This window comes from Petaurus breviceps, unplaced genomic scaffold (assembly GCF_028583685.1).
Source record: "Petaurus breviceps papuanus isolate PSGF00001 unplaced genomic scaffold, PetGlider_PUasm1.0 120, whole genome shotgun sequence".
NCBI lineage: Eukaryota > Metazoa > Chordata > Mammalia > Diprotodontia > Petauridae > Petaurus > Petaurus breviceps.
In genome coordinates this window covers 3,771,913-3,784,812 of record NW_027185627.1, presented here as the reverse complement: position 1 = coordinate 3,784,812, position 12,900 = coordinate 3,771,913, and the positions used below count along the sequence as shown (strand labels likewise).

General features: G+C 37.3%; 1 protein-coding gene across 1 annotated transcript in view; it reads right to left on the bottom strand.

The window, feature by feature from the left end:
- Window positions 1-200: 200 nt before the first annotated feature.
- DNAAF8 (dynein axonemal assembly factor 8) overlaps window positions 201-12,900 on the bottom strand; it is a 31,450-nt gene continuing 18,750 nt past the window's right edge. Inside the window, exons 7-9 of the mRNA XM_069090127.1 lie at window positions 6,107-6,289; window positions 3,504-3,593; window positions 201-555 (exon numbers count right to left, since the gene is read on the bottom strand). Of these exons, the coding sequence (XP_068946228.1) occupies window positions 201-555; window positions 3,504-3,593; window positions 6,107-6,289 (628 nt within the window). The remainder of the gene's footprint in view (window positions 556-3,503; window positions 3,594-6,106; window positions 6,290-12,900) is intronic.

Sequence of the window (12,900 nt, the reverse complement as noted above, 5' to 3'; positions counted from 1 at the left end):
TGTAAGCAAAGGGCTTTGTTAATTTTAAAATGCCATATACCTGAATAGTTATCACTGTTGTGTCACATGTGGAAGACATGGCCTGTATCTTACTACCCTACAGATGCTCATGAAAAACATGGAATAGAGCCAAGAGAACCCATAAGACTAAGGTATCTAATAACTAGAATCCACATTATCGACCCAGTTCTCAAATTACTTTACCTTGAGTTTTCTCTTGTTTTATTCAGAGGAGTTGCCATCTTGACAATGAATTTTTCTGAATCAGGATTCTTGTCTATGCCCTTTTGATTTTCTCCTCTACTCTTGGCCTCCTGGTCTGGGAAAGAAAAGCATTTGGATCCCTGCAACCTCGCTGATGTGTTCTGATGTGTCTCTCTCGTCACTGCTTGTTGTTTTCTCCTGATTGCTGATGTAGCCATGTCTTCAAAAGCTTCAGCATCCTGAGTACTGTGACCTTCTTGGGTAATCACTTTGGTTTTGGTGCCACATGACTGAGAGGTCTTCTGGAAAGCACGGAGCTGTTGTAGCAGGTAACTTTTCCCAGTCTGGTCCCTGGTAAGAGAGAGAATTCAAGAAAAACGAGGACCAAAAATCAAAGAAAAACATCCTGACGCTTCATGGTTATTAAAGGTGGAGCAGTATATGTATGAGAAGAAAAGGACTCGATAGTTCAATTTCAGCAACGTATTCATGTAAGGAAAAAAGTAGGTCATTCAGGAAGCCTTACAGCAACTACTTGAACACAACACTAGGGACCCAGAACGCTAATAGTTGTCATTTAATCAACAACACTGAAAGGCCAATATTCGCAGCAGGAGCTGTCTCACTTGTAGGGACATTAGTTTACACTATCAGGACCAACCCTGTTAGGCTGCCTAATGCCCTAAATTCTACTTTTAGAGCTATTTGTCCCTTTAACTTAAGGCTACTACAATGGGAAAATGCAGTTTTTCATCAAAAGGGATAATAACTTCAGATGCTATCAATCACTTAGATATTGGAGTGATGAAAGATCTGAAAGCAATTTTGATTTGAAAAATTTGATCCCCAGTTTCCACTGGGGAGAAAGAATGGGAGAATCATTTTGGCTTGATATTAAAGTGGGCTGGGAGATGGAGAACGGAGTACCAGCAATGGGAGATAAGAGAGTTCTAGGGATATGGGAAACAAAATTCTTCTATTTCATAATCTTAAAGACCTATTTCATAATTCTGCTTATACTGGATCCTGGATTATAGGAATTTATAATGAAAATGAGAACATAGCTATTACTCTCAAGAATCCACAGACAATTAGGGAGGGAAGAGGAAGGGAGGAGAAGGAAATTTAAAACTTATGGAAGTTATTGTTGAAAATTAAAAATAAATAATTTAACTTTTAAAAAAGTTTGACTGGAAATGAGTATATTATTAAATAAACTATGTATACTATAGTAAAGACTCAGGTGATTCAATGAGGTTTGGGGAGCCTACTTTCCATTATTAATACCACATGATACAGTTGTTTTTTTTGTTGGGGGAAGGCAAGGCAATGAGGTTAAGTGACTTGCCCAAGGTCACACGGCTAGTAAGTGTGTCAAGTTTCTGAGGCTGGATTTGAACTCAGATCCTCCTGACTCCAGGGCCAATGCTCTATTCACTGTGGCACCTAGCTGCCCCAAGATACAGTTTTTAGTGGCACATTTTTACATTCTAAGAGTAGCTAATTTTGGTAAATAGTATATTTTATTACTAGTATATAAATTATTAGAACGGGAATTGTTATGATTCTAGAATGTGCTGATAAAACACTAACCCCATCTATTACTGTGGGAAAATAAACATTGAATGATTTTTTAAACAAAAATATGTTGATCATCTAATAGTGTGACAAACTAAAATATTGTGACATGAAATTGGCAGGTATATAAGAAGAGTGGGATTGTTCATCTGAAATGATTAAAGTGAATTTTTAAAGTAAAAAAAAAGAACCCACAGACAAAACAAACATAAATGAAACTGTTTGAGAATATTATAGCTGTTGTTAAATTTACAAATTTAGGCAAGTACTGATGTGCCTACACACTTCCTGGAGGCACATGCTCTGGAAATTTCTTGATATATCAGAATGTTGTTATGCATTTGTATTTGTATGATATGTGTAAATAATGTATTTTTGAAGGGTGGGGCAAGTTACAATTTGGGCATATCTAGATTGCCACCTTTGGGGTAAGTCAGTATATACTCCCAGAACATGCTGGTTTTGTTTTTTAAAGCAATTGGGGTTAAGTAACTTGCTCAAGGTTACACGGCCAGTTATTTTGAGTGGGTGCCAAGTATCTGAGTCTGGACCCCGAGGCCAGCGCTCTTACTTGCTGCCTGGCCGCCCCCACATGCTGTTTTTTACTGTGTTATTATGTACATTTTGTTCCCTTATAACTGTTCTCCAGACATTTGATGTATGTATGTTCTGCCTTTCCCAGTAGATTGTGAGACCCTCAGAAGCAGGATTCATTTTTTTCTACTTGTTTTATGCCTCCAAAGTACCTTGTTCTGAATTGGTGAAATATGCAGTGCTTAAAAAAATGCTTGTTCATTCATTTATTCAGTAAATTAATGAGTGAACAAGAGTAGAAATAACCGAGACAATTATGTAAAATTCAACAGCGTAATAGCCTAGAATCCAGAATAGCTCTTGGTAAAGATGTAAAATGTCACATATACTTGAAATGGGATGAATCTATTTAAGTTGGAAAGCTGAGTTTTAACAGGGCATTTTTATGTTAGATATAACAAAACTGTTATGGTTGTCAATTGAGATGGCTGTCAACAAGGAACCACTCCAAAAACACTAGAAGAAAAAAACCAAAACCTTCTACATTAGATTTCAGCTATTAGAAGCTTCCACAAATGCTTGAGCTTATGTGGGAATTTTATGCTACAGTCAGGAAGTGTACATTAAGTATTCCAGAAAGCCTTTCCTTCTTTTTGAGGTTCATTAGAATGGCATTATCTGGACAAAAAAAAAGGGGGAGGAGAACATAATATGGATTCCAAAGGGCCTAGAATATGAAGTAGGCATTCTTTTGAATGCTAGGTAAATAACATCTTGGGGAAACTAGGTGGTGCAGTGAATAGAGCACCAGCCCTGGAGTCAAGAGGACCTGAGTTCAAATTTGACCTCAGACACTTGACACATACTAGCTGTGTGACCTTGGGCAAGTCACTTAACCCCAATTACCTTGCCTTCCCCCCTCCAAAAAAAAAAAGCATTAGATAAATAACATCTTTTCTTTGAAACACACAAAGCATTAATGCACTAGAAGATAACCATATAATTCAAATATCCTTTGCAAAAAACTTGCCCAAAAGATGTTAAAACAGGAAAGAGAGAGCTTGATTTTCAAATGCCCGATTGATATTGATGTCGAAAAATAAATCACTAATAGAGAAGAAAAACAAAGGCCCAAGATGCCATTCTTGGAACTTTTCAGTTGAATGAAAACTCTTTCTTTTTTCTACCTGGGGTCTTGTGAAATTCTCTCTCTGGATCCTTTCTCTTCTCTCACATCTGGAGTCTCCTCTTCACTTTCGGCAGAGCTATCGCTGGAGCTAGAAAGAAATGAAACATAAATTAATTCTATCATCTTACAGTATACCTTAAAGTGCTGGAACTTATTGAATGAATTAATTCTTTCAGTGTTCTGCAAGGATATTCAAGGGGGACAGCACAGGTATAAAAAGTCTTTAAGTAGCTCAGACATATTTATTAAATAAATCAAAGTGTGCGCTCTCTCCCCCCCCATACACACATACACACATCCATCCCCCCCCACCCCACACACACACTCATTTAGATCAAAACGGAATTGGAAATACCGCGTGGTGTGGGGAGTTCAGTAGTCTGCTTCCAGCCAACTGTATGTGTATGAATGTGTGTGTGCAATCCTGGATTAAATTAATTGAAATTTCATCTTGAAGAGATTTTCAGTCTATCTGAGCTTCTCCTCACTGAGATGAAATTGCTTATTTCAGCTCCTACTTTGCATTTTTGCACACTGTGATTATTGGTTGGATCTCTTTTTAAAATGAAATATGTTCAATTTAAATTCTATAGAATCTGCCTCTTTGACACAGATTTTGTTTTTGTACTTGTACCACATCCTATGCCCTCCTTTTCTTCCTTCTCCTCTCTAGGTAATTGTGACAGCAATCAGGATAGCTCCATTTGCTGCCTTTTTAGAGAGAAATAGGTAAAGGAGTTCAATTACACCTTCTTTTACAAAAATACTTTTTGGACAATTTATCTGGTTTGATTTTGATTTCTTGGGAGAGGAAATTTACTTTTCTAAAAAAATTTTTAAAGGAAGAAATACATCTAGAAATGAGAAATCACATAGATGTGATTGTTGAGACTTAGAAGACATAAAAATATAAGAAAAGTTAATTTAAAAGTAAAAAATGCAGGATACATAAAATAGAACTTATCAGAATAAATGGAAGGGACTTCAATTATACAAATGGTAGAAAGACTAAAATTAGCTTCTTCAGATATAGTTGGAACTGGAAGTGAGAATAGATGGGGACATTCCAGGAAAATATCAAACATATTCCTAAGATTTACATATCTATACCTAAAATTTGTTCTTTGACAACGATACCTTTGGATTTTGATGGTTTTTGATTTATGATGATAAGACATTTTAGAACTGGAAGGTCTTCATCACCTCTCTAGTAGGTGAGGAAACTGAGCCCTGGAAAGGGGAAGTCAGAGGCCCATAGTCATACCTGCCTGGGCATGGAATATAATTCTTCCCTTTCCACTATAATTATGCCCCACTGATTCTTATTTGTTCCTTTTGCTTTTGAAAAAATTTTACCTTTTGTATTTTTCCCAATTTCATAACCCAACTTCTCATGTTCTTCTTTTATTCAAAGAGCTCTTGATTGAGAGTCAGAATACCTGCATTTCCATCTGGCCTGTCACTTTAATATTTTTGTACTTGCATCCCTTAACTAATACTTACTGATTGAGTGATTTTAAAAAAGCAAGTGACATTGGTCACAGCTTTTTTGGGGTCTCAGAGAGACAGAGACAGATAGAAGAAAGAGAAAGAAAGGAAGAAAGAGATAGAGAAAGAGAAGGCTGGAGGGAGAAAAGAAAGATGAGACAGAAAGAGACAGAGAGAGCTGGACTAGAAGATCTTTAAAGTTCCTTCCAGCTCTAAGTCTCATGGTCCTAAAATATGATTGTTAAAAGCTGTAGTTTTATGAAATCAAACTCAGCATTCTTGGTAGTTACTGTTTTTAGTCTGTGTCTTGTGTTCCATTCAGTCTATAAAGAATAGTGAACCCATTGACTTGGATTCACACAAAGCCTTTCTCCTAAAGAGCTTAAGGCTTCTTTTTATCTATTATCCCATTTGTTCTGGAGGACAATTAGCCCATTTTATATTTAAGTTGTTTTTGTAGTTTTCTTGTTCAGTAATGTCCGACTCTTCATGACTTCAACTGGGGTTTTCTTGGCAGAGATACTGGAGAAATGGTTTGCCATTTCCTTCTCTAGTTCATTTTACAGATGAGGAAACTGAGGCAAACAGGATTAAGTGACTTTCCCAGGGTCACCTAGCTAGTGTCTGAGGCCATATTTGAACTCAGAAAGATGAATCTTCATGACTTCAGGCTGGCACTTTATCCACTGTGTTGCCTAGCTGCCTAGATTAAAGTATCCCCATCCAAATTCATGCATTGTGTCTGTATTAGCAATTGTGACTAGTAATGATAATGACAATAATGATCGATGTATGTGCAGTCTTGTAGATCTAATCATGTGACCCCTTCTCAGCCAACTCTCTGGGCTTTCTGTCTTCTAGAGGATAAAGAAATGTGTAGTGGGCCCTTAAAAATGTTGGTTGATTTGACTTGACTGAGACTAGGTCTCCAAACTTACCCATACCTGACAATACCATTGTAATTAGTTCCACAGACTCCCTATTTCATATTTTGAAGTTCTTCTAGTTTCCAAAAGCAGTCTCCTTCCCCCCCGCTTTTGGAAATACTCATTCCATAAAGAAGAAACTGAAAGCAGGGAAAAGCAGAGCTTGTATTTTATGGGCTGCCATTACCTGAGTTTGTCCTCTTGCTTCTGGAATCTGTGCTCTGACCGAGGCAGAGGTACTGATTTCCTTGGCTCAGGCTGCCTGAGGTCAATGAAAACTGTGGGAGGCTCCGTTATCCCCTTAAGCTTTCTATCTTTCGCCACATCTTGACTCTGCCCTGGTGTTAGGCATGACATACACCCAGAACTTCTGTAAAGACAAAGTAATGTTTCCTAAAACATTTCTCTTGGGTTATTCATTGGCATAGGGCAAAATTTTCCCCAGAGGTCATCATCCTAGTATTAAAGTGGATGAGGAAACTGAGGATAATTTAAACTAAGGAAGTTGCATACGAGATTGGGAACTCTAGTCAAGGTTTTACATTCATTCTCCTCTCACTCCAGAGATGGTTTCCAAACACTTTAATAGCATTGCCATGTATGCAATCATTGTCTTATATATTCACTAAAAAATGCCCAGTAGAACTCCTACTTAGCAACATTTTTAGCAATATGTTGAAGTAATTCTATGTAGAAGAATTAAAACTAAATTGTGTAAGGTTGAGGAAGAGCTGGCTTTTTTGTTCTTTTTTTTTCATTTGACTCCATTCCAGGATGTGCTACAGCAGAAATTCAGACTGGAGTTTCTTACCATTCACAGGAGAATGCTCAGAACTAATCCAGTATCTTTCTTAGAGGCCTTTGGACTCATTAGGTCTATTGCAAGCCTGAGAGGATATCTGGAGTGCTTAAACATAGGAAGAAGGCACCAGATACCAACCCAAACTCCTTGTTTGATCGTGGGTGAGCTAACTCTTCACATGTCTTAGGAAAGAGGGAATGGACCCTTCTGTACAAACATTTTATACCAGTTCTTTTTGTGGTGATACAAGGTGCCTGTCGGTGGGAGTGTCCATCAACTGGGGAATGGCTGATTAGGTCATGGAATATAAATGTAATGGAATATTATTGTGCTGTAAGAAATGATGAAGGCAATGGTTTCAGAGAAACCTGGGAAGACTTGCATGAATCAATGCAGAGTTAAGTAAAAAGAAGCAGAACAATTTATACAATGACACCAATATTGTAAGGAAAGTAACTTTGAGAGACTTAAAAACTGACCAATCGGGACTCCAGAAGACTAATAATGAAGCATACCTCCTACTTCTTGGTAGAGAGTTGATGAACTAGAGGTAAAGAATGATCCGTTCATTTTCAGACGTGACCATTACAACAGAAACTTATTTTGCTTGACTACACTTCTGTTACAAGGGAGGGATTTTTTTGGGGGGGGGGCAGGGGGAAAAGTTGAGGAGAAGAGGAGTGGGAGGAGTAATAGTGATTCCCCAAAAGTCAGAAGGGAGGAAAGAAAGGGATATCAGCGAACCATACAAAGAGACCAGAAATGGGTGAACACAGATAAGCAGTGAAATGCTGGTACTACCACATTAAATTTAATGTTACATTAAAAGGGACAAGTCATATGTACTAAATTTGCAATTTCACATTCAGTCTCCATTTTTACTCTTCTTTATGTTGGGCAATGTTTGCATTTGTTGATGATCTTCTAGTTCTTAATTTTTAAAAATTAGAGTGATAAAGCAATTACCTTGAAGGGACAGTAGGGATAAGGATAGGGACTAGACTTCTCATTTCAATAGGACAAGGCACTCCTGCATGAGGAAACTCCTTCTACAAATGCATCGTCTCTGAAACTTAGTCTTTTTTAAAAAATTAATTTATTTTAAACTTAAATACTAAACCTTAAATACAAAACATGAAAATAAAAAGAAACATTTTAAACATAAATACAAAATAAAAAAAGAAAAAAAAAGGATTGCCATGTGTACAGCAGAAAATAAGAGAAGACTCAAAATATAAAGCAATAAATTTCCATTTCAAGAAAGCCTATATAATAAATACTGTACTTTGTGTTCAGAGTTGTCCATCTTTTCTTTGCTTCCTTACAGATTTTCTTTTGTTCTCTTCTGTGCATGAAACTTGTCCTGGAGAGTTTCCTAGAGGACTGAGTGATTAAGGGACTTGTATAGGGTTACAAACACAACCAGTAAATGCCAGAGGCAGCATATGAAACCAGATGTTCCTGAGTTTGAGGTCAGTTCTCTATTCACAATAGCACAACACCTCCAAGACAAGACCACACTATTTAGAAAAACAAAAGAAAAAATGGCAACAACAAATAGATCACTGGTGGCCTTTGAGAAAGTAGTTTTAGCAGAATGGTGGGGTCAGAGACCAGACAGCAAATAGTTTAAGGAGTAAATCAGTGGTGAAGAAGGTGAAGCAGTAAGTATAGATTGCTCTTCTTTTTTTAAAGTTAATTTATTTATTTTTAGTTTTCAACATTCACTTACACAAGTTTAAAATTTCTCCACCTCCCTCCCCAAAATGACTTGCAATCTGTTTTGGCTATACATACACGTTCCTGTTAAACATATTTGTACATTAGTCATGTTGTATAAGATTGCTCTTATAAGAGTCAAGACTTTAGCAGTGAAAGAGAGGGGAGTTATAGGATAAAAGCTTGATCAGATCACAGGGTCACCGATCAAACTACCAAAGAATTATGTTATGGTTAGGAAAAATAGTAACAAAACTCACCTAGAAAAACAAAAGTGATATCATAAACAAATTACAGGAACATGGATAAAATTATCTGTCAGATCTATGCATAAGGGAAAAATTTATGAGTAAACAAGAGATAGATGGCATCAGGTAAGAAAAATGAATAATTTTTATTACACAAAATTAAAAAGGTTTTGTACAAACAAAATGCAGCTAAAATTAGGAGAAAAGCAGGAAACTGGGGAAGGGGGAAAATTTATAGCATGTTTCTCTAATATAGAGAATTTCTCAAATATATAGGGAACTGAGCCAAATTTCTAAAAATAAGGGCTATTCTTTGATTGATAAATGGTCAATGGATATAAACAGAAAGTTTTCAGAAGAAGAAATCAAAGCTATCAATAGTCACGTGAAAAAATGATCAAAATCCCCACTGATTACAAAGAAATGCAAATTAAAACAACTCTGAGGTACCACCTCACATCGCTCAGATTGGCTAATATGACAGAAAAGGAAAATGATAAATGCTGGAGAGGATGTGGAAAAATTGGAACACAAATACACTGTTGGTAGAGTTGTGAACTGGCCCAACCATTCTGGAGAACAACCTGAAGCTATGATCAAAGGGCTAAAAACTTTTTAACCCAGCAATACCACTACTAGGTCTGTATCCTGAAGGGATCAGAGAAAGAGGGAAAGAATCTTTATGTTCAAAAATATTTATAGCAGTTCTTTTTGTGATTACAAAGAATTGGAAATTGAGAGGATGCTCATCAATTGGGGAATGGTTACACAAGTTGTGCATATGATTACGATGGAATACTGCTCTGCTATAAAAAATGACAAGCATGATGGGTTCAGAAAAGCCTGGGAAGACTCATATGAACTGACATAAAGTGAAATGAGCAGAAACAAAGAACATTGTCTATAGTAATTGCAACATTGTAATGATAATCAACTGTGAAAGATTTAGCTACTCTGATCAATACAACGATCCACAAGAGTTCCACAGGGACTCGTGATGAAAAATGCTATCCATTTCCAGAGAGAGAAATGATGAACTTTGACAACAGATTGAAGAATATTTTTTTCACTTTCTTTATTTTCTTGTCTTTTTTTTTGTTTTTTTGCAACACAGCTAATATGGAAATATGTTTTGCATGACTTCATATATATAATTGATATAATATTGCTTGTATTCTCAATGGCTAGGAGACGGACTAGAAAGAGAATATGGAACTTAAAATTTTTTAAAATAAATGCTAAAAAGAAATAAATTAATAAAAAGAAAAGATCACAGGATTGAAGAAAGACCTCTTTTTTGAATTTTATGTTTATTTTTAGTTTACAACATTCGTTTCCAAAAGATTTTGAGTAACAAATTTTCTCCCTGTCTTCTCCCTACCCACCAACCCAGAACATGATCCCACTGAATATCCCCTCCCCCAATTTTGAAATTAAGAACAATAAAAATGTGCACCAAAATACATACTGTGGAACATAAAGGATTGGTTGTGAAACTGTGAATCTCCATTTTACTCCACTTGCATTTATTTATTAGCAAATGCTTTATTAACTCCTAGTTTACGTCATTCATTTCCACAAGATTTTGAATTACAAATTTTCTCCCCGTTTTTCTCCTACCCACCACCCCAAAATAGTGATCCCACTCGATATCCCCTCCTTCCATCTGCTCTCTCCCATATCTTCTCCCATACCCCCTCTAACTTTCCAGTAGGGCACAGTGGATCTCTATGCCCCAGTGCCTATACCTCTTATTTCCCAGTTACATGTAAAATAGTATTAATAATAGTGTATATATATTTTAAACATTTGATTTTAAAACTTTGAATTCCAGATTCATTCCCTTCCTCCTTGTCACCCACCCTTACTGGGAAGATAAGCAATTCAGTATAGGCTGTACCTGTGCAGCTATGCAAAACATTTCCATAGTGGATATATTGTAAAATACTGACTATATTTTCCTCCCTCCTATCCCACCTCCCACTTGTTCTATTCTCTACTTTGATCCTGTTTTCAAAAGTGGGTGCTTCCAACTTCCCTCCCCCTCAGCCTGCCCTCCCTTCCATCATCCACTCTCTTATTCCCTTTCCCCCTACTCTCCTGTAGGGTGAGATACCCTATTTAGTGTGTATGTCATTCCCTCCCTAAGCCAAATTCAGTGAGAATTAGGTTGACCCATTCCCTTTTGCCTTCCTGTTCTTCCCCTCCATTGTAACCATTTGCCCTTGCCTCTTCTATATGACATAGTTTACCCCATTCTGTCTCTCCCCATCTCCTCTCATATTCCTTTCTCACCTCTTAACTGCACCTTTTAAGTATCATCCCTTCCTATTAAATTGGTCCTGTGCCCTCTATCTATGTATACCTGTAAACATATATACACACATTTACATATGTATTCATATGCCCATATACCTTCCTATATAGACATATATATGTATGTATGTATGTGTGTATATATACATATATACATATACATTTCTATTCCCTTCAATTATTCTCATACTGAGAAAAGTTTCATAAGTTACAATTATCATTTTTCCATGTAGGGATGTAAATAGTTCAACTTTGATAAGTTCCTTATGATTTCTTTTCCCTGTTTACCTTCTCATGCTTCTCTTGCTTCTTGTATCTGAATGTCAAATTTTCTATTCAACTCTGTTTTTTTCATCAAGAATGCTTGAAAGTCCTCTATTCCACTGAATGACCATATTTTCCCCTGAAACATGATACTCAGTTTTGCTGGGTAGGTGATTCTTGGTTTTAATCCCAGCTACTTTGGCCTCTGGAAAATCATATCCCAAGCTCTGCGATCCCTCAATATAGAAGCTGCCATATCCTGTGTTATCCTGATTGTGTTTCCACAATATTCAAATTGTTTCCTCCTGGCTGCTTGTGATATTTTCTCCTTGATCTGGGAACTCTTGAACCTGGCTATAATATTCCTAGGAGTTTTCTTTTTCAGGAGGTGATCAGTGGATTCTTTCAGCCTCTATTTTGCCCTCTGGTTCTAAAACATCAGGGCAATTTTCCTTGAGAATTTCTTGAAGGATGATTTCTAGGTTCTTTTTTTGATCATGGCTTTCAGGTAGTCCAATAATTTCTAAGTTATCTCTCCTAGATCTATTTTCCAGGTCAGTGGTTTTCCCAATGCCTTCTATTTTTTTATTTGTTTGGATCTGTTTAATAGTATCTTGATTTCTCATAAAGTCACTAGCTTCCATTTGCTCCAATCTAATTCTGAAGGAATGATTCTCTTCAGTGAGCTTTTGAGATTCTTTTTCCATCTGGCAAATTCAGCTGTTTAAGGCATTCTTCTCATTGTCTTTTTGAGCCTCTTTTGCCATTTGAGTTAGTTTATTTTTTAAGGTGTTATTTTCTTCAGTCAGGTTGTTGACTCTCATTTCATAATTTTCTTGCATCGTTCTCATTTCTCTTCCAAATTTTTCCTCCACTTCTCTTATTTGGTTTTCAAAATCTTTCTTAAGGTTCTCTATGGCCTGTAACCAGCTCGTATTTTTCTTGGAAGCTTTTGGTTCAGGAGTTCTGACTTTGTTATCTTCTTCCTGTTCCATGCTTTGATCCTTTTTGTCCCCAAAATAGGAGTGTAAAGTTGGGCGGCTCTGCTCGCTTTGCTTCCCTCATTTGCTCATGTTGCCACTCAATTACTTGACTTTTGGGCTTTTTGTCACAGTAGGACTCTGCTCCCAGACAGTGGAGCTCTGTCCCATTCACTGGGGTTTTCTCGGTTGCCAAAGGTTAATTATTTGGGTGCCCTCTCTGAAGCCTCCACATGCTCTGGCAAGCTGGTCACACACCCCAGGACCTCCACCCTAGACCGCCATCCAGATCCAAGCAGGTTAAAGCAAGAGCAATTACCCCTCAGACTGGTTGCTTGGTCTTCCTACAATCTGCAGGCCAGGAGCTGAAGCAGTCACGTGGCTGCAGCTGCACAGCCGAGGTGCCTCAGCTGCTTCTCCCTCCAGGGGACAAAGTCTGACTGTACTCCCAAACTCTGGATCCCAAAGTCCACCCTGCACTGCCCTCTCACTTTGTCCTTAGCATCTACGGATTGATAATTCTGGAAACAACCACAGCTGCTGGTGATCTGAAGTCACTCCAGCCTGAGCTGGCTGTGGCTGCCCTGAGGCTAAGACCTCTGGGTCACTTCTATTTACTCATTTCTAATGTCAGTTTCTGTATTAGGGCTTT